Genomic DNA, 22,140 nt, shown 5'->3' with positions numbered 1-22,140 from the left:
ACAGAAAATTTGACGAAGCCTCAGACTGAAGACTTTGTTTTCCCAAAACAGTCCCATGAAGAGGATGGTCAGGATTGTCCAATCATTTTCTTTATTTTTATGGAGAATCCTTCTTTGCTTAATAATCTCCAGAGGTTCCACAATTGTCCCCAGAACAGAACCAGCCTTCTTTATCAAGCTGCTGAGCCTTTTTAGGTCCCTGGTTCTGATGCTGCTGCCCCAACAAATGACAGCAGAAGAGATGACGCTCTCAACAACAGACTTAAGATATTGTGCTAGAATATAGATAGTCTGCAGCATTTTACAAACCTTGAAAGATCTTAGCTTCCTCAAGAAGTACAGTCTGCTCTATGGTTCTAATAAATGACTTCACTGTTGCGTCTCCAGTCTGTTGTCCAGGCGAACACAGAGGTATTTATATTCCTCAACCACCTCCACTTCTTCTCCCATGTTGGAAATAAGTTTTGATCTAACCCTTTTCTCCTGAAAATAAACAACCATCTCTTTTGTTTACATTCAAAATGAGATGATTATTTCCACACCATGCCATAAAGAGGTCCACCAGCTCCCTGTACTCAGCCTCTTGTCCATTTCTGATACACCTGACAACTACAGAGTCATCTGAGTATTTCTGTACATGACAGAAGTCTGACTTGTGCTGGAAGTCTGAAGTGCAGAAAGTGAAAAGAAATGGTGAGAGTACAGTCCCCTGTGGAGCTCGTGTGTTGTTGACCACCTGGTTAGACACACAGTTCTTCAGTCTCACAAAATATGGTCTGTTTGTGAGGAAGTCATAGATCCAGGCGATTGTTGAGGCCTCCACCTGTATCCTTTGCTGTAAAGATTGCACAAAGTGTTATAAACATTGAGGTTTTTCCATTGGTACAGCACTGTGAAGAAGACAAATACAAAGTTGCATGGTCAAGAAAGCAATAAACCTGGGTTTTAGCTTGGAAAATGTATAGCTGTGGGTATGCAATTTGCCTATTAATAATATAAAGTCTTCAACAAAGACTCTGATGGAACACTTACTAGGAGTGTTCCAACAAAAAAAACACACCCACAATATAGTTTTAGAGTTAAACCATATGCCAATTTCAGGTTTTCTTTGTACAAAGAAAAAGCATGCATAAATATTCTGCCCAAGATTTTCTGGGGAAATTGCGCGAATTATGACCCTTCAGGCATTCCATACCTGGTGTGGGCCCAGCGCTGCTTCTCTCTTCGGTAAGTTGGAACTTTTGCTGCTTGAACTTTTCATGTTTAACAGCTGCTGATGTGTTTTATCTACTTTTTTTTGTAGTTTTCTACCGGGGACTTCTGCTTAGAGTAGAGCCCCTTCAGCCAGAGTTTCTCCTGGTTCCTCTCTGCATGCCTTTACGGAGCGAAGCGCACATTGTTTAGTGTTTTAGAAAGAAGCGGTTTAAAAACACTGCGAGTTTTTAAAGTAGCAACAGAGGCCGTTCTGGTCCTCTCGCTGTACGGATGGAAAACCAACTCTTTCAATATAACAAGGTTATTTGTTAACCGCTTCCCGAAGTTTCTCCCCTGCTTCCTACTGAATCAAAACAAAGATGGCAGCCATTGTTTGGTTGCCTCTTTCAAACTTGTGACTCCTGCATCTCATCCTTTGCATTGACTAGTCTTTTGTGAAACAGGGGCCGCAGCGATATGTGGGGCTGCTTAAGTTATCGCTGGGTTAAATGTGCAACTAACGGGGCGAATGAACAGAAATTAGTATCGGTACAAAAATGATAAACTGGTGAAAACAGGGTCTGTATTGGTACCGCTAGAATTTCCCGAGCGATACCGACCATCCTCAAAAAGAGCAATAATTTTAATATTAATATAGTTTTTCTAGATGATAATGTCTGCCACATATAAGTTATGTTATATAAGTTGTAATTTTCGACCCCACTAAAAATGATTCCGATCAGATTACTGTAAGTCCCAAAGAAATGAATAAAGTAAATGATGTGCTTTAGACATGCTGTTTATTTAATGGTCATATTTCACAGTGCTGACCCACTAATTAAAATGTAATATGCGTGAATGTATGTTTGCTGTAAATCTAAGAAAAAAATAAAAATGATCATCTACAAGTGATAATTTTTATTTTGATTGATTCATTTCTTTCTCCTTGAAATAGATTATTGTCTGTGACCTGTCATGTCCGACACCAACTACACTGTTGAATAGAATAAATGTGCTTTCTCTTCACAGCAATGGAGCTCGACAGAAACCATGTGTCCCCTGGACCAGCGGGATCCTCTAATCCTGCTTCTAGAACACCCAAAGCTACTAAAGGACAAGAAGCTAAAAGCAATCAAAGGACTGGTTTCACAGTGACTCCTTTCCACATGTCACCCATAATCAATAATGATGCTGCTTTGCAGAGAAAACCTGTGGGCACAGCTATGGGGAAAGCACCTCCAGCTCGTAGCAGCCTATTTCTGGCCGCAGCTGGACGACTGACTGCTGAAGCTGTTGGAGAACGGTTTCCTCCAGCTGCTACTGCTGAAAAGTCAGAGCAGCTGATTCTATCTGCATGTTCAGCACAGGCTCAGCAAGTGGAAAAGGCACAGCAGTCAGGTTCTCTTAGCAAGGCAAGACATTGTTACTGCGATCTTTAAAAGTATGCAACTGTGAATTAGTGTGTATATATACATATATACATATACATATACAGTATATATATATATATATATATGTATATATATATATATATATATATATATATATATATATATATATATATATATATATATGTATATATATATATATATATATATATACACACACACACCACTTCACAGTGGTATTATAGAAAATAACTGCAAGTCCATTTGTTCTTGCCTTATTTCTCTCATTCATTTAATGGAAGGTCTTGCCTGTTTTCTCTTAGACTTCTGGCCAAAAGACACAAAAGCCTGTTGCTAAGGACTCTATGTCATCTCAACCAGCATCTACTGCTGAGCAAAACCACACAGCCAAAGGGAGGGGTGTGTCCACCGCGGTCAAAGCTCAGATGGGTTAGTTGATCCGTTTGTCTGCGACTTAGAAAGTTTGCAGTTTTTTTTTTTGTTTGTTTGTTTTTTTCTCAAGAGTGTTTATTTCAGACTGCTGCATGCAGAGTATGTTCTTAGGTAGCTATGGATAAGAATAAATAGGGACTGCTGATTGAAAATTTTGCTGCTCAGAAATAAACAGACAGAATTCACTTCATAGTGAGAGATGGTGAGCAGCAGGGGGTAAATGTAAGTACAGAATTCCTACAGGCCACAAATATACAGAGTTTGATTTTAGCATTTTTTTTATCTTTCAATAAGTTTAGGGAAAAATCATCTTATGGTGATTATCCATTCATTCATTCATTCATTCATCCATTAATTATTTTTCTTACACCCTTATCCCATTGGAGTCAGGAGGGGTGCTGGTCTCCAGGGTGAGAGGCGGGGTGACCCTGGACAGGTCACCACTTCTTTTAGTGATAAATACATTTTATTTATAAAGCGCTTTTGAAGACACTGAACAATAATAAGATCTAAAACAACAACAGTTATAACAACAAGCAATCGTGGAAATATTAAAAAAGATGGGTCTTTTTATAATTGGAATTTTTTGGTTCTGTTTCCCAACCAAAAAGTGTTGGAAACTGCTGCAGTGTGTTTCACATTTTGACCTCATTGCAAACAGGATTTGCTCTGTAATGTTTTAACGTAGTATCTACATATAGACAGTATCTACACATTCTGTCATAAAATGAAACTGGTGCAGTTGTTGTTTTGTTTTTCTAAAAAATAATAATGCCAGACTTTGCAAAATTGTATATTTGTTCTTCTAGCTGTGAAGAAGAAGAAGAGGAGGATGGGAACATACAGCCTTGTCCCAAAGAAGAAAGCAAAGGCAGTTAAACGATTGGAGAAGGCAGGTCTACTTGTTGCTAACTAAGGGGACATAGGCAGCACCGTTGTGTGGATTAACACGCCTTACTTGCCTCCTTTAACACGCTGAGGCCGCTGAGAGCTCTGGACTCCAGGCTTGGGCAGCTTTATCTGAAGTGTTAATGCTTCTGAATAGAACTGCATTTTACCTTAAAACACACACAGCTCAGCAGACTGGGCCAGAGAGAGCTGTTGGATAGGAAATAGCATGGGTGTGTTTATTTAACATAGTCGGATGCTGCTGATGTGTGCTGGAACATATAGAATCAAAACTATATACCGTAATGTTTGATGTCCTGACATCTGAAGGAATATAGTGTCTCATTCAGACAGGAGAAAATGATTTTGTTTCATTATTTATGGGGATGTTACTTAATAATCATTGGTGGACAGTTAATTGGGTTTTCTTCAAATTAAATGTAAGAAAACAGAGTTAAATATCTTAAATACTTGGGGAGTTGCTTGTGTGTTGATATGAAGTTGATGCAGGTCTTTTTCTTTCAGGATGCCGTGTTTTGTTTTACTAACTGTAGTTTGATTGGACGGTGATTAGATGAATGAGTTTCATTTCTGTTTTCCCATAGAAAGAAAAGCCAAAAGCAGGTGTGAAGAAGAATTTGTCTGCTGCATCTGACAAGTCAGTAACAGAGCCCAGGACTGTAAACGCTGGAGAACAGACGGCTGCAGAGAAGAGGAAAATATCTTTAGAAGACGGCCATGTTGAATACACAGAGCTGGCTCTGGACTGTCTGGACCTGAAAGCTCAGGAAGAGCTACTCTCCCCTTTTCTTTCAGGTAGACACTGAATGGTTTTCTGGAATGAGCCTCACGCCCTGAACTTTAGTGAGCTGATAATGTTCTGTGGCGCTGCAGGAGAGGCTGAGGAGAAGGAAACAGACCTGGCAGAGGAGCTACCGCTGTGCTGTTGTCGTATGGAGACTCCCAGCAGCGGAGGGAGCTTTTCTACCCGCAGTCAGACCTGCATGGCCCTGGAGAGCTCAGATGGAATGGTAACAATAAAACACATAAACTAAAATCCAATAATTCTAAATGGCCATTCGTTGCTTGTTTCACTAAAATCCCATCTGTTGCTGGAAAGTCCAATCTTGGGCTCATGCGAGCCAAACATATGGTTCCACCTGTTTACATTTGTGATGGTGGGATTCATATAGATAACTCTCAAACTAACAGTTAGATAATCTAATGCAGGGATGCTCAATACGTCGATTGCGATATACCAGTCGATTGCAGAGGTAGTGTGGGTACACTGCATGACATTAAAGAAAAATAGAGATCATCCTGTCACTTGATTGATATACAGAGAACCCTTACCAGTTGGTGGTGGTAATGTTTCCTTTAGTTGTTTGCTTACTGTGATTATTATAAAAAAGAAGAAAGGACTTGGACACCTTGGTCCCTAAGAATGCACAAATAACAGTGCTAAGTGTCTAGATAGTGAGGTACCTCCAGTTTTTAGCCTTCAGTTTTTCTCTTAAACTTTAGAAAGAGAATAAAAATGAGTAGGGGACCTGGACCAAGTAAGAAGGCAAAAACGTATCACTTTCATATATAATGAGACAAATAAAGAACTCTCATATATATTTATGCATAAATATATGTTTTGCATTTTTGTAGTAGGTAAATAATTTTGACTTGGGTCTTCTTATAAGTAACTTGCATACAGAAAAAGTCCCTGATTTAATCATTTTTATGGAGACTTGGTGACCCTACAAAGCCACTTTATGCTTCGGGCCTCTAACAGTTTTATTTTTCATATGACTTTGGGTCCTAGTCAAGGCTGGTTGCCAGTGCTTAAAAGAAGCAGGCATCTGTCACCTCATGTTTATACCTCGGGGAAATGGATGGATACAGATAGGTTCAATCAAACCTTTTATCAACTTATAAAGCTCAGAACAGTTCGTTTTACTTTGCTATAACAATTTTTATCATCTATACTTTGCTTTTCTAGCCGGTATTCCTTCATCAAAAACATACCTGGAGTGTGGCTTTGATTCTTTCATGCATTTTTTGAGGAATCCTTTAATCTCCTGTGGCAACCATTTAGGGGTGCTTGAGCACCTGCTGTCACACAGCACCATTCCTCCCCAGAGCTCCAGGCTGCAAGCTGAGCTTCCGCCCACAGATCAGCATTACCCCGCAACTCCCCCAGGAAGAGCAAGCTGAAGAAGAGCTCCTTCAGACTAGCAGCAGCAGCAATTAGCAAATACCTGGTGGAACTGTGAGTCTGCTGAGCTCATAAGAGCTTCTTCTCTGTCCAACACTCCCAAGAACGGTTGTACACTGCTTAATAGAGAAACATTATGATGCAGAAAGTGGGAGTGTTGGAAAGAGCAGAATCCCAATTTCAAATAGTCAGAATCCAATTTTGTTTAAGTCATGTTTAATATGTACAGCATTTAACAACTGAAGGTAACATAGTTACTGGACTGAGCCATAAAATGGCACTATGTGCCTGGAAAACACATGATACTGCTCCTTTAAATTTTAAGTGGTTCTAGATAAATAGACCATCAGCTATTTTTTAAAATGTTTTTCTGAAACATGTTTCAGAAAAAAAAAAAGTTTTCTGAAAACAAATTGTTAAGTGGTCTCTCTAAATTCTCCCTAGGTGTGAGTGTGTGTGCATGGTTGTGTGTCCTGTCTGTTTCTGTGTTGCCCTGCGACAGACTGGCGACCTGTCCAGGATGACCCCGCCTCTCGCTCGGAACGTTAGCTGGAGATAGACACCAGCAACCCTCCTGACCCACTAGAGACAAGGGTGTATAGAAAAAGGATGGATGGATGAATGGATATTGTTTTAAAGGTTTTACATATCAAGTGTTTCTCACTGATCCACTGCGGCTCAGAAAAGTGTTTAGATTTGTTGCTGCAAAGAACTTTCATTTGGTTTAAATCTGCAGATGAGTATGCCGTCAGTGTGTGAGAGAACTCCATGTTTCTTTGCAGTTGATTTGATTTATGTGAGTAACATAGGACCAACTGGAGTCAGAGTCAGAGTTTTTAATCAAAAGCTGTAGTGAGTGGTTTCATGGAGGAAAATGTGGTACATGTAGAATATTTGTCATATTTACAGAATTGCACTCTGTAGGTAAAAATCAAACAGCACAGTCAGCTTTGTGGATGAATTGTTTCTTTACAAAAATACCACATCCCAGAATCTGGAGAGAACTTGTTCATCTGAATACCTTGAACTAGTCATTCCTCTCCTGACAGGTGGAATCCTAGGAATAAGAAGTCACAGCTCCATGTAAAGGTTACAGCTCGCTGGAAGTCACATGATGCTGTTGTGCTGCAGACCTGTTGTTTAATTGTTTCTTCCCAGGTGAGTCGCTGCCAGAGGCCGGTGGTGAAGCCAGAGTTAATGCGACCCTCCAACACCGTCCACCTGCTGGTTTTGTGCGAGGACCACCGAGCCGGCATGGTCAAGCATCAGTGCTGCCCTGGCTGTGGGCTGTTCTGCAGGCTGGTAGGAAGAAATAAAACTTGCTAGTTTATAAATAAATGTTTCTCATTATTTTATGAAAGTAGCAGACCATATTACAAATAAATCTACTGATAGTAAGCTGCTGACTTGAAGACCTGCTATAATTTTTCTCTGCCATCAAAGCCTCAGTGGTTCACCCCAAGATCACATTCCTATCAGACATGTTCATAAGGTAGACACAACTAACCCATGATTAGAAGTTAATGAAATGTCTAGCATGTCCCAACAAGTATGAAAACCTGAAGTAATTGGAGATTAAAACTTGACCACGTTTCCATGGTTTCTGCTTGCTTCTCAGGGTTCCTTCATGGAGTGCCGGCCGTACAGCAGCATTTCCCACCGCTTCCACCGGGACTGTGCCTCCATCCTGAACGAGCGTAGGTTTTGCCCCCACTGCGGAGAGGACGCCAGTGGGGCAACAGAGGTCATGTTCCCAAAGCCAGATCTGTCACCCTCCATACCCAGATCAAACCCTGGACCTTTACTTCCTGCTGTCGCCACTCTGCCTTCTGTTCCAACTTCCCCCGCTGTACCTCAGATCCTTAGGGCGAAGAAGAGCAGTCAGCCACAGAAGAGTAGGGAGGAGAGCCAGATGAGGTAACGTTGTCCTTTATAATGTCTAGGATATACAGAATGAGTCATTTAAAGGGCTGTTCCACTCTTTTACAACACAGACCCAGAGCTAATGTTTGTTGTTCAAGATTCAAGGGAGAAGCTGTACATCGTAAAGAGTCACTGGAGACCATCCTCATGTCACTGGATGACGAGAAGTAAGATTGCAAAGAAATGCTAAAATGAAGACCTTACAGGTTCTGCTTTTGCATGAATGATTGTTCAAGACTTTGTTTTTCTTTTAGCTTAAAACGGAAGAAAGCGAAGGGTCCTGCCAGGCAGCTTTACGTCTCGGCAAAGCAAGGAGACCTACAGATGGTCATTCAGCTTCTTGGTAAATCCAGTTTGCTACACATCCACTTTGGCACCTTACGTTTCCTAAATATTTAGAAATATTATAATACAGGAGTGGAACAGTTCTTATATGGAACACTTCAACTTCCTGCTTGGCTTAGGATAGTTTTTGATAATTCATGAGCAGGTGCTATTATAAGTTCACATTTACACTTTCCCATAAGCCAGACTGTCTGCACAGATCCTTAGGTGTTACTTTGTACCAGTGGTTATTATTTACTTTAATCAGCAGTATATGCTTTGAAACGTCCATGTAAGCCTAAAGATAGTTTTCTGCAGTTGATGGAAAGGACCCAAACTTCTTGATGGAGGGACACCACAAGCGCACCGCTCTTCATGCAGCAGCTGCTGAGGGTCACCAGGAGATCTGCCACATGCTGGTCCAGGTAAAATAAAACAGGCCTCAATGCAGAACCAAACTGGTGGATCTCTAAAGGAAGAAATATGAGAAGTCTTAAAATTATGTCTTACCCATCAGGAAAACTCCTCTGTTGTATTTTGGCACTGGTTTGTCTGTAATCCAGGCTTAGTAAGTTCTGTTTCCAGATCCAGTTTAACACTTCACAACAGAGCTACTGTGGTTTAAAGTTAATTTAATTAGATACTGGAGAAAGTTCAGAGTTTTCTCCAGCCTTTCCGACTGAGGTCAAAGTGACCCACTTTGTCTCTCATTATTCCCTCACTGATGACGTTACAGCAGATCCTACCACCAGAGGGCGATGTTGAGCAGCAGGTTTCCAAATACAGAGGATCCTGGATTCTCAAAGCTATTTATTACATCCTTTTATTACTTTATGGCTGCCATAAAGCCGATATTTCTATTCAAATTTATTATAGAATCTCTTTCCTAACCACTGCCTAATTCTATCGCAAAATGCTTAGAATTATATTTTGTAAAGTTTTTAATGCTTTTTAAACTACTCCCAGATCATGTTGGGAGTTTTATGTTGCATAAAACTTTCCTGAGTCCATAACTGTTGAGGTCTGAGAACCCAGAGCTGTTGCCTCTCTGGGAGAGATGATGATGGATTTTGTGTCCCTGTGTGGTTAAAGGCTGGGGCCAACCTGGAGATGTTCGATGAGGAGCACAGAACACCTCTCATGGCAGCCTGCGAAAACAACCATCTGGACACAGTGAAGTACCTGGTCAGAGCCGGAGCTACAGTTGGCCACAAGGTTGGACATTGGGCACCCACTTACTGCCTGCTTGCCGTCTTCATCTGTTGTGTACTTGTATTACACTCTGCCTCTTCAGTTTATTTATTCTGAACTCTGTCTGCTGTTGTTTTCAACTCGTGTTCATGTGAACATTTAGAGCATTTGAATATGTCTTATGGAAAATTATAGTCTAGAAAAATCCCCCTCCTAATAAGACAGCTTTGCATCAAAGCCTTTTTCCAACCACATGTGAGACATGTTTTTTTTTATGGTGGCAAAAACATATTTGTTTGTTCAGATTTTCTAATTTTCATTTTTGTTGTTTCCATATAATCACTAAAAAAGAAACAAAGAGGCTAAAACCTAATTTTTACCATTTAACTCCACAAAGCAACAGGGTGTTTAGTTTTTCAGAAATATTCTGTTTTAACATAGTGCTAAAGTCAGGAAGTGCCAACTACTGGGGACAGTTAAGATGAGTTTCTTTTAGAGCATCATCACCTAGAGCTGCAGACGGCCTATTAAATCACTGAAGGTGTTCTGACCACGAAACTCTGATTACTACATCTTTATGTGCCATGAGAACCCCAGTGAACACAGTCCTCTCCCATAATTCACATTTCTTGCTCCATCTATGTTTTAGCTTAGTGTTCTTAATGTGTGTGCTCTAGTCTACCATGCATCTTCTCTTAACTCCAGCAAACTCCTGCAGAAGAACTGACCTAGGTTCTAATATTAGTGTTCTTGTATTTTTTGCTTTGTATGAACAAAGGTGCAGTTAAACTGAGGTAAGCATGTGAAGGGTATATGGAAAAGGTGTGTGTGTGTGTGTGTGTGTTTATCAGTGATTACTGAAAGATATAAATTAGTTGTTTTCCAAATCTGGCTGAAAACTGATATGATTAAATGAGCCTAAGAGTATTTAATACTGAAAGATCGTTTGTAAAAGACAAGATTAGACAGCAAACATTTTCAAACAGATGATCATATTTCAGTAGGTCCCGTCTGACGTAACACATAGTTTTAAGTGAGGAAGGCTAGAAACAAATACAACAAAGAGTCTTTCAGACCATGACGGCATCCATGTTGTTTTGTTCAATGTGAATTATAATGTTATCCCAGGACATCATGGGTTTCACCTGCCTGCATCTGGCTGCTAAACTGGGACATTATGATGTTGTCGATCATCTGCTTAACAAGGCATCCAAATACATCAACTGTCAGGTAAAAATGCATATAATCTTCATATACTAAGCACTGGGATCACATACATACACGTGTGTGTGTGTGTGTGAAAAATCTTGACATGAGTTTATTAGCTTCTGTCTGTTCAGGATAATGGGGGGTGGACGGCCATCACCTGGGCAATCGAACACAAGCACAAAGAACTGGTGCATCTGTTTCTGAGGAAAGGAGCTGATGTCAACATCAGAGACAAGGTGAGTCACTAACACACCACTAATGTGTTAGTGTTAGCAGAGTCCCTTGTAAGGACTTTCTGCAAGGCTCCTTATAGAGAGATGTTGCAAACTGGCATTTAATGTTGACATGTTAGGTACTACAACACTGGTGCACAGGTGTTTTGGAGTAAATGTAATTTAACTACATTTAATTAATGTAAATGTATTTACTTATTGTGCATTATGCATCTATGTCAGTCAATGATGACAGAAAACAATGCACAAGTACTGCTAATGGTGACCTGAGTATGACCCCTGGTATGCTAATGCCAGGGGTCAGCAACCTTTATCTTCCACAGTAATGCTGAAGTATTTTTTTTTATTTTTTCATAAGCTGAAATTATTTCTTTATTCAGTGTCATATAATGCAAATAAATGCACATAATTTACTATTTCTACAATTTTCCCCTAATTATATATATTACTAATTAATGATATAAAATCTGCCCAATCCTTAGTTGAATAATGTTGCTGAAAAGCTTCAGAACCCAAATCAGAACAAAATGCTTAGAGTTATGGTCACACATCACCTATTCTTATATATCAGTTGTGGAAGACATTAGTAAGTCTTTATATATTTTAACAATTGTACAACCAAGTTAAGAATCAGACAATTTACTGAGTTTATCAGCTAGTTTTAATGAAGTCAACCTGGTGTACATTTGTGCTTACATGAAGCAGGCATTGTTCACAGTGTGACCACTAGATGGAATCAAAGCGCTTGTTTTTACAGCAGTTGTGGTACAAGCCTTGACTGTATTCATCCTGGAACAGATAGGAGGTTAATCAGTGTCACCTGCCATAAGAACAGCAGTGACACTCACTGTCTCTGTGGGACACATGGAGTCATTTCAAACCAGTTTTGGTTGAGGGTGAAAGTTTGTCTGCGGAGTTCAGCTGGTGCAGTGGTTCTCAAATCCAAACCTCCATGGCCGGTGTCCTGCAACTTTTAGATGTGTCCCTGGTTACACACACTTCAATCAAATATCTGAATTATTTCCTCAGTGCAGTCAAGCTCTCCAGAGTCCTGCTAATGACCACGTTATTTGACTCAGATGTGTTGAAGCAGAGATACATCTAAAACCTGCTGGACAAGGCCTGGATTTGAGGATCCCAGTCTAGTGTACTGGTTAGCAACAGTGTTACATTTGTGAACTTTGCCATGCTGACGTCTAGCTTGGGCTTTGTGCAGGAGGAAAACGTCTGTCTGCACTGGGCGGCTCTGTCAGGCTGCGACGACGTCGCCCAGGCACTGCTGGAGGCTGGGTGCGACCTGAACGCCATCAGCATTCACGGTGACACGCCACTTCACATCGCTGCCAGAGAGAATCACCTACAGTGTGTTATGTGAGTGTGTAGCCTACAGACAAATGTCTGCTAGATTCCGTAGCTCTTCATAGGTGTGAAAGGATCAGTGGTGACGTTGTTAAGGACTGTGGTCTGTGTCTGGACCGTGTCTGAGGAGCTCTCTCTCACTTTCAAGGAAATCATACAATTAAGTAAATACAGAAATGCTCCTATGGTTACCAAACATCACATAAAATATCAAATTGTCTTACATTTGAAACACAAAAAAGTATTTTGTATTAAATTGATATACTTTACTTATTTTTTTTACTTATTTTATAATACTTGTAGAAGCCTAAATTCAGTTTTAGTTCATTCAGACCTTTAGGATAAATTAAGTTTATATCTCTTATGATAATTTAAGTTTATTCGGACCACCAGGCTTTACTTGTGTCCCCACCAGGCTTAGCATTGTTTATTTATGTAATTTTTTTTTTATTATTTCTTTTTTTAAGACTTTATAGTTGGTGTTTAGGCATTAATCTTCCAGTCGTCCAATAACGCCTGACTATCAAGTGATAATTTCACATTTCCTGTCAACTTTAAACATATTTTAAATCAAAAACATGGCAGCTGGCTGGATGACTGCCCTAGCACCCCGAGCACCGGGCTTAGAAAGTTTTTTGGGGAAACCCTGGATGTTGGAGTGGAGTCACAGTTTTTACTCTTTTGCTCTTTATTGTATTTGTGGACAAGTTACATCTATCATTTTTATCTTTGAAGTAAACAGTTTAATTTTATCAAGAGGATCTGTTATAGTTTTAGTTTGTTTTGTGGACTGTAGGGGGGAAATACTGAGAGCGTCAGGTTTACGGTTTCATTAATTGGGAAGTCTCCTTTAAGCTTTATGTTGCATTTCTTAAAGGGTCAGTATTATGTGGAATCGACTCTTTAGAGTTTTACATCATGTTATGATGTTATTTCCTCATCAGAAACATACTTGTCTTGATTCTTTCACACATGTTTGAGAAATTCTTTAATCTCCATAACAACCATTCAGCTGTGGAGAACGCCTCAGTAGACCTAGCTTTAAGATGCAGTTCTTCCTTGGAGCCTCCGAGCTTTTGCTTCACAGAGCATCCTCCCCTACCCAGCTCCTTCAGACTAGCCAGCAGCAATCAGCAAACACCTGGTGGAATTGCAGATCTGCTGAGCTCATTATATGAGCTACTTCTCAGTGAAATGCTGGTAAAAAGGTTGAAGGGTTGATAGAGGAGTGATGTTCTGATGACATCAAGAAGGCTCTTAGGATTATCATGTCCAAAGATAACATTTTATAATCATATTTATAAAATCTACACACATTTTCATGTGTGTATATGTGTATAACAGAGACATAGAAAGGTTCATTTTGTTCTTGAAGAGAAAAGGAAATAAGTACTGCAGCATTTACAGTGTATGAGAGCCAAATAAGTACTGCAGCATTTACAGTGTATGAGAGCCACCAGAGTTACAACATGACTTTTATTTTACGGACTGCAGGTTGTTTTTGTGTCATGGGGCGGATGTTTCTCAGAAAAACAAGGAAGGTGACACAGCGTTGGCCCTGAGTGTGAGCGGCTCCAAAGTGTGGACGGCTCTCAACACCAACAAAAGACTCACTGATGCCAGGAGAGAACGGGACTGTCAAGGAGAGAGGCAGCTCAGCAGGTAGACACCAAACCTGAATCCATAACAAGACCTAAATTGGCTTGAATTTCTAAGCCCAGAAAGTTTGACAATGAGGTTAATATATTTCCCAACATTGAAGATTTCCAAGCCTTATTATTTTGTTTCTTATTCAGTAGTTTTTCTTTGGGTTTTCTAGTAGAAAACTAGAAGCATATTATTTGAGCTTGAAAGATGATAGTAGAACTTCCTTTTTGCACAACCAGGTTTCCACTTCCTTCCTTCCTTTTTGCTGAGCCAGGTTACTAGCATGAGATCGCTATTGACTGTTTATTGATTTCACCCCACTTAGCCAATTAGACGTCTCTTTATGCTATGTGCCTTAGCTGTCCGTGCAGCTTAGGAAAATATCTGTAGTTTTTGAGAATAGGGAACCTTTGTGAAACCGATTCCTGAATTGTTTTATTTTACCTCTCAGATGTTAACAAGGTCCAACATTTCTTTTCTTCATGTAGGGACATATCCCGGGGATATGAGGCGGTCCCTATCAGCTGTGTTAATGGTGTTGACAGTGAGCCATGTCCTGATAACTTTAAATATATACCAGACAGCTGCCTCAGCTCATCACTGAACCTAGACAAGGACATCACCCATCTCCAGGTGAGTCTAGATCTCTACCTGTGAAGTCTAAGCTTATGGCTGACTGCTTGTGGAGCTCCTCATGGCTATGAATGTATTTTGTCACTAAGCACTGCAGCTGTACAGATGACTGCTCATCCAGCTCCTGCATGTGTGGCCAGCTCAGTCTGCGCTGTTGGTATGACAGTGTAAGTGCAAACACACACACACACCTGATGTCCCCGATATCAAAAGTGTTGCTGTTTTCTACTATTTGCAGATGAGGAAAAACAATTTCTGTATTTTCTTTTTGTTTTAACATATTAGCTGATGGGATTTGTGAGGGCAGTTTGTCTCGCTACATCTATTCTGAGCCTACAATGCAGAAAGATCACAAAAATGATCTTTTATCTATAAATATAAATATTTATATAATCCTAGGGAAAAAAAGTATTTGTTTAATTTTTCCTTCAACAGTAATTTCCCTTTTGATGCAGCTCAGAATTTGACATAAACTTGTTATATTTTTGCAAACATAGAATAATAATAATAAAGTGTTTTTAAAAGTATCACCATGTAATAAAGATTCAGAAAAAACATTAGGGTACCCATGGAAAGTTGTCTTTAAACATAATTGTTAATTTACTAGAAATGTCCTGAATTCGGTTTAAATTTACCTCGAGTCAAACGTCGGGATCCATTTATTCACGACCTGATCAGATCTAATTTCTAAGCATTTCTTGTGCTGGAGACACCACTGTTGGAGACGTCATTCTTCTTGCTGAAGACGTCTTTGCCAAACTCCCCCCTGCAATAAAACTCAAAGCTGATCAGATAAGAACTACAAAAGCAAGACCTGAATCCTTAAGCATCCTCTTTGGAGTCAAAAGAACTCTGAATGTTTTTCCTCCAACTTGCTGAAAGTCTCTTGATGGATCTGCCTCTGGAGGCCTGCTGTGGCACCCTCTCCATTCCTCAACAAGAACGATACTTTCCTCAGTTCTTCCAACCCAAAGTACCTGAGGTTCTGCTGTGAAACACAAGCTGGGGCGCCAGCCGACCTTACACCTGCCTGAAGAGAATGAGTTTCTTTTTTTATTTTGTTCCATCAATTTTTGGATTTTTGAATTTTGAATCCACCTGATAATCGACTCAAAGTGATAACGTTCCATTATCTGGGATGAGTTAGGTGTTTAAAATAAGGGTATTGTAAGTTGCATGCTTGCTTAATGTTGTGCTGGCTACATGCTGTCTCTTCTTATGCTTTGTTTTTGCTCTGCCATTTTAATTTTTTCACATGTCAGTGATTCTCTGGTTGAAAATAATTGACTTCAGCACTTCTAGAATTCATTAGCTCTCTCTTGACCAATCTCTTCTTTCTTTCTCCCTCCTGTTCATCTTGTGTTCTTGATTTTTCTGTTCATATCTACTTTGTGGTCATACAAGACCTTGGACCATGTTTCCTTTGTCTCATCTTCATGTTAACCTTCCTCCTCTTTTGCTTTCGTCTTCCTCCTTCTTCTCCAAAGGATGGAGTTTCTCTGTTCTACAACACTGTGGTGCTGCCTTTAAGATTCAGATTTTTACTTTTTCGTGTCTAATTTGGTGGTTAGTTAGTTTTTTTAATTCATTTTCAACATTCCATTTTGTTTGGTCATAGTTTGTTCTTTAAACTGTTTTGATTTCCATTCTATTATTCAATCATTTAAAAATGAGATTATTTTCAGAATAATTCAGCTGTAAAGTTGGTCCATTTTCTCAATAAACTCTTTGGACTTGATTAGAAATCAGCGTGTCGGTGATCAGACCTTGTTCTGTGAGGAGTTTCTTCTGCTGCTTTCTGAATTCATTTCTTCTTGAGAGACTGAGTTTGGCTTACTCAGAGTTACTACAGTTGGTGCTTCTATTAAACAAAAATAATTGTATTGATAATTTGATCAATAAAATATTGATTACAATTATTAATGATGACATAAGCCAACAATTGTGAGGCCACCATGTGAGGTTGGTACAACGTTTCTGGTTTTCCAGAATGTTGATTCTCAACACCAATGGTCCAGATGTTTGGTTTGTCCTGCAGCGCAGCACAGCTCTTTTATCTGATAGATTTAAACATATGAAAATATAAACATACGACGGATCAGTAATAGAGTTAAAAAGTTATTTCTACTAAGTGTAGGTTGTTAGATTTTATACAGTAATTACATGGGATGAGAAAAGAAAAATGAAAAAGGAGAAGGAAGAGAGAGAATAAAGGAAGGGCAAAATAATAATAATCATAATAGATGAATTTATGTTATTTATAATTTAAGTTAAAATCATCCATCCATCCATTTTCTGTACACCTTTGTCCCTAGTGGGTCAGGAGGGGTGCTGGTGCCTGTCTCCAACAAACTGTCGCAGGGCAACACACAGACAGACAGAACACACAACCATACACACACACACACACACTCACACCTAGTGAGAATTTAGAGAAACCAATTAACCTGACAGTCATGTTTTTGAAGTGAAAATCATATAAAATCTATTATATAAAGATAATTTTCCATTGAAATGTGTTCAGTGAGTAAAATTGTCTGAAGTGTCAGACAGGCAGCGGTCCTCGTTTTCCAATTTATAGGAATTTTTTTTTAATGGCTAAAGCTATAAAGCATGAAAATATTTATCTTAATTATTTTGTAAAGTGTTTCCACATAATTCAGACTAAACTAGACCCATTTTATGCATTCTTTGAGCTACGTAGTGAACTCAGTGGAATATTTTATATTGAATAACCTGAAAATTATAATTTTTCCTCATACATGAGATATTATTGCAAGTTTTTTATCCAGAAGTCATAACCCAGGTTTATAAATCAACTGAACGTGTGATTCCACTGTGAAAATGCACATATTAATTTAGCTTCCTTTCAGTCACCTGTAGTAAGTATTGTGTGTTTTTACAGGAGGGTCGGCTGCCTCTGGACTTCTGTCAGTGGGAGCCTCCTGTGCTGTTTGAGTGTAACCATGCCTGCTCCTGCTGGAGGACATGTCGGAACCGTGTGGTGCAGAACGGACTCAGGTGGGACCGTCCTCTCAGAACATCTGCTGCATCTAGAATTCCCTAACAGCTCAGTGTAGTTTGCCTCCATCCTGGTGTTTGAAATGCATGTTGACTGAGTTCTTCGGAAATGTTTGATATGTTTCTAAGGAGCAGAAAAAACTTCCGGAAGGTTTTTTCTTTTTTTCAGTCACATAATCCAGTGAGTGACTCCTGCTTGTTCAACCAGGTGCAAAATATCTCCAGTCAGCTTCCTGCAGATCCTCCACATCTGTTCAAAACAGAGGATCAGGCTCAGTCTCAGCTCCTCCCGCTGACAGATTAAATCAATTTATTATGTGCTGCAGCAGAGGAACATGAAATAATTCATCAGATTGTGAAATAATTCATTTTATTGTGAAATGAAATGAGATTACTATTTTATTTGTGGCACGTATAATTAATTATGTTGCGTACAATTTTTTTTGTTTTCAAATTTAATTTATTAATCACACATTCAAATAATTATTTATTTCAACACTTTTCACCCTCTTCAAATTGACAGGTCACAAAGCGAACAAGCCAGGACAACAAAGGGCTTCTGTCTGTTAGAGTTTTTGTGGGTAGTTTTCGTAAATAAGACACAAATTCTTGTTTCATTTGAATAAAACTTTTAAATAACAAAAAACTTAGTTCACAAGCAGTTGTGTGCAGGAACAGTTGTGTTTTTGTGCTGTGGTATTTTTGTATGATTTACAAAGATCAGGTATGTTACTTTAAAAAGAAAACAGATTGAAAGCTTTGACCGAGTGACGAGGCAGATTAGAATCCTGATATCCGCTTCCCTTCCACCAACATGATGACATGAAGTGTGTTGATGTTGTTTGTTCCAGAATCCGCCTGAAGCTCTACAAGACAGAGAAGATGGGCTGGGGAGTGAGGACCGTTCAAGACGTCCCACAAGGAACATTCATTTGCGAGTGAGGAGACGCTGACAGAAGAGACATAATTAAATCCATTACTATACTGCTAACACACAATGCTGCAGCATGCTAAGCTCTGCTTCTGGATACTTTAACAGGTACGTTGGCGAGATCATCAGTAATTCTGAGGCTGACAAGAGAGAGAACGACTCTTTCCTCTTCACCTTGGACAATAAGGTGAACTACATGCAGACATGTTGATAGGAAGCCCACACATTAGGGATGCTGAACCCTGGAAACATTTCCTGCTTCCATGCATCTTTTGTCTACAGCATAATATTTTCTAGTGGAACCATGCTCCTTCCACTATAAAGGGTTAGAGTGAAAGAACAAATGTGCATGCCCTAATATAAGTTTTTATAATTCAGAACATAAAAGAATAATCTGTTTCTAACCAATGGTGAACTGAGGTGTGTGTAACTTTTTTTCTGAAGTAAAAACATAAGATGACCCGTGTTGCTTTCGTAGCTTAACCAAGTAACTATGTAACCTTCAGTTGTTCTAAAAATGCTGCATGGATCAAATATCATTTAAAAGAACTCCCTTTGTAATGTAACGCCTTGAAATTGGGCTTTTAAAAACTCCTGGTCTCTCTGAAACTCTGCCTTCAGGAAGTCATTACAACATCTCTCCTCTATTAACCCTTTAACAATGTTTCTACCAGCGTTTCACTGAGAAGTCCAATAGTGAGCTCATCAGTTCCATCAGGTGTTTGCTAATTGCTGCTGGCTAGTCTGAAGGAGCCGAGTGGGGAGAGCTGCTCTGTGAGGCAGAGGCCTGGAAGGCGGCGCTAGACCCAAGCAGGTGGTGCTCTGTGAGAGCAGGTGTTAAGGCACAGCTGAATGGTTGTCATGGAGATTATACGATTTCTCAGACATGCATGAAAGGTTCAAGGCAACACTCCAGGCATGTTTTTGATGAGGGAATAACACCATAACATATAAAGCTCAAAAAAGTTTAACCAGATCCATTGATTGATTGATTGATTATCAAAGTGTGATTGAACATTTCCTATTAATGCAAATGAGGAATTACATCAGGTATTACCCAAGAGAAACTTCCATTTCCAGAACTGAGACTGGAAAGTGGTTGAAGTAGACAATCATGTAGCAAAGCTGCCTGTCCTCCTCAGAGTGGTCACAGGGTTAGCATGTGTTATGACCATAACAGCTCTAGAGCTGACCTTTTTACAGATCAGACCAACGTAATGTTTGTCCGTTGTTTTGCAGTTCTTTGTCTAGAGAACACCACTCTCCACAATAATTCTCCATTTAGAACAAGAAAAGTCATGTGACTGTGATGCTGTTGGGTCATGGTCTTATTCAGGTAGGGGAGCCATACTGCATCGATGCCAGGCTCTACGGCAACATCGGCCGCTTCATCAACCATATGTGTGAGCCCAACCTGATAGCTGTGAGGGTGTTCACCGTGCACCAAGACCAGCGCTTCCCAAGAATAGCCTTCTTCTCAAGTAGACCCATCAAAGCTGGAGAACAGATCGGGTGAGTTTCTGCTAAAATCCTTTCCTCGGCTCTCTCTGGTATTCTTGGATAATAATCATTTTGTCTCTAGGATTGACTATGGCGACAACTACTGGAGGGTGAAAAGCAAGTTCTTCAGCTGCCTGTGTGGTTCTCCCCAGTGCCATCACTCAGCTGCAGGCAGATAGAAGCTGATCCATTTCACCTCCATCAGCAAATGATGGAGCAGTGAGAACTACAGAATCATGGACCGTCCTTGGTTTGGCTTGGAAAATGAGTTGATGTTTTTAGGATTCGTCTTAGTTCCCTGTCCATAAAGTCCATCTCAGCACAGACCACTCAATTGTGCTGAGTGTGTTTTCTTCCTATAGTGAAGTTGTATTCTGGTTTGCACTAAAGTTCTTGTAATTGTCCTTTTACATTTATCTTATTGATAAATATGATTTTTGTGTTTCTACTTTATTGCTCTTTGTGCTTCATTTAACTTGCAGTGAAACATAATTTTTTTTAAAACATTTTTTGTACAACACACTGTTTTTGTCTTCAGGCATCAATGTTAAAACGATGAAACTGTCACCTGCCGTCTACTGTGAAAGTCTCTGAGCAGGAGTTATCAAGCCTTGGTCCTTGGTGTCTTAACATTTTTAGATGTGCATGTGCTTCAGAACTTTTGATTTGAATACATTGGCTAAACACGTCAAATGTCGAATGAGTCATCAATATGTAAGAAAGTACCAGGGAAATTTTAACTTGTTCAAGGCCTTGTTGTTGTGAAGTTTTTAAAATATGTGTCATGTTTTTATACTGACTTTCCAAAACTGCTGACTGTAATTTATTTTGATTATAACTGCATTTTTATTGTGGGAGATTTCAGCTTTTAAGCAGAAGGACTCTGAAACATTGTAGATCAACTTCTAACAAAGGAGATATTCTGAGTCTGGTCATTTCCAAAGGTCTGGATGTTACTCATGTGACTGCAGCTGATTTTGTTCTGTCTGAAGCTGTTTAACATGAACAATGAAGGGACTGGTGAGAAATGTAGCAGAAGTCTGAGGTGAAAGAGTAGTGTAGTGAACCCAAACAAGGTAGAGAAGAGCTAAACTAAATTCATTTTCATTTTTATAAATAGTTGTCATATTGTTACCTTGAGGAAAAAAGTCAGATATTTCTCTTTTTCTGACTGCAATAAAAACAATCCTGATGTTTCCACTGTGTTTACTGTTTACTGATCCCTCCAATGATTTGTCTTTTTAAAAAAATAAAATAAAATTCAGAGAATTAGAGGAGCAGTAGTTATTCCCACCTCTGGTAAAAGGATTATGTCTCCTGCCTCAAACACTTTATGACTTTTACAAATCAATTATGATTTGTTTTTTTTGTTGTCAAATTTAAAACTGATTTCTATATATAAAAAAGACAAATGTTTGACATAAAATATGTGATTGCATAAATATTCACCCCTTTAAGTCCATATCCACCTTTGGCTGCAGTCACAACATGGAGAGTGTGTGGTCTCTTTATGGCTCCACTGTTCCTTGTAAAACTGTCCAGTCTGTCAGGAGGCCTTTTTAAGTCGGCCACTCCAGAACGTCCAGCTTGTTTGTTTTAAACACCTGAGATTGATCCGTTGGTTTCGTTCCTTAAATGCCCAAATCTTAAACTGACTCTACAGGTTGGTAAACTGTTCAATTTGCAATGCAGTTTTCTGCACAACTGGATATGAATTGAGGCATTAAGGGGTTAACTATTTTTTTTGTTGATTTGCTCATAAATGTAATTCATTGCTGCTAAGGAAACAGGATGGCCACATGCAGTATAAGAGGTTTTAAAATGTAGTTTGCCCACAGGAACCGGATGTGTCCTAAAAGCAGAACCTTTTACAACCTCATCAAATCCTTGACCTTTCTGTTGCCGGGCTGTTATTCTCCTGTCAACCAGCTGTTCTTACCAGCATCACTTTATATAATGTGGGATTATTTTCCTAATGTGTTCATTTGTTGTTGGAAAATAAAGTTGTAAGCTTGACTCATTTATGACTCAATGATTTAT

At 39.4% G+C, this 22,140-nt stretch overlaps 1 protein-coding gene across 4 annotated transcripts; it reads left to right on the top strand.

Annotated features, from left to right (window-relative positions):
* The first annotated feature begins 1,170 nt into the window (after nt 1–1,170).
* On the top strand, nt 1,171–22,110 carry LOC102232377 (histone-lysine N-methyltransferase EHMT1-like). Of its 4 annotated transcripts, none has more exons than XM_014471862.2 (23): nt 1,171–1,227; nt 2,224–2,606; nt 2,906–3,032; nt 3,845–3,927; nt 4,529–4,739; nt 4,818–4,954; nt 7,288–7,431; nt 7,748–8,046; nt 8,151–8,219; nt 8,307–8,395; nt 8,695–8,801; nt 9,469–9,591; nt 10,696–10,797; nt 10,908–11,012; nt 12,226–12,380; nt 13,863–14,030; nt 14,504–14,648; nt 14,738–14,815; nt 17,554–17,669; nt 18,521–18,607; nt 18,709–18,787; nt 19,937–20,112; nt 20,183–22,110. In XM_014471862.2, exons 1-23 carry the CDS (start codon nt 1,173–1,175, stop codon nt 20,277–20,279), a joined length of 3,135 nt encoding a protein of 1,044 aa, XP_014327348.2. In that variant the 5' UTR covers nt 1,171–1,172; the 3' UTR covers nt 20,280–22,110. The 4 variants fall into 4 exon arrangements, 3 of the variants coding, with proteins under 3 accessions (XP_014327348.2, XP_023197835.1, XP_023197836.1); XM_023342067.1 differs by having other exon boundaries at nt 8,124–8,219; XM_023342068.1 differs by lacking the exon at nt 1,171–1,227 and having other exon boundaries at nt 2,190–2,606; nt 8,124–8,219; nt 20,183–22,109.
* The last annotated feature ends 30 nt before the right edge of the window (nt 22,111–22,140 follow it).

The sequence above is a fragment of the Xiphophorus maculatus genome, chromosome 11 (assembly GCF_002775205.1).
Source record: "Xiphophorus maculatus strain JP 163 A chromosome 11, X_maculatus-5.0-male, whole genome shotgun sequence".
Lineage (NCBI taxonomy): Eukaryota > Metazoa > Chordata > Actinopteri > Cyprinodontiformes > Poeciliidae > Xiphophorus > Xiphophorus maculatus.
The sequence above is the reverse complement of the archived record's forward strand: the minus strand, read 5'-3'. Positions and strand labels throughout refer to the sequence as shown.

Bases quoted from the DNA above. Each gene is read 5' to 3' on its own strand.
- LOC102232377 (XM_023342067.1), top strand. From the start codon at position 1,173: ATGACCCTTCAGGCATTCCATACCTGGTGTGGGCCCAGCGCTGCTTCT. The intron at 1,228-2,223 runs GTAAGTTGGAAC...TTCTCTTCACAG, and splicing joins CAGCGCTGCTTCTCTCTTCG to CAATGGAGCTCGACAGAAAC. The intron at 14,649-14,737 runs GTGAGTCTAGAT...TTTGTCACTAAG, and splicing joins AGGACATCACCCATCTCCAG to CACTGCAGCTGTACAGATGA.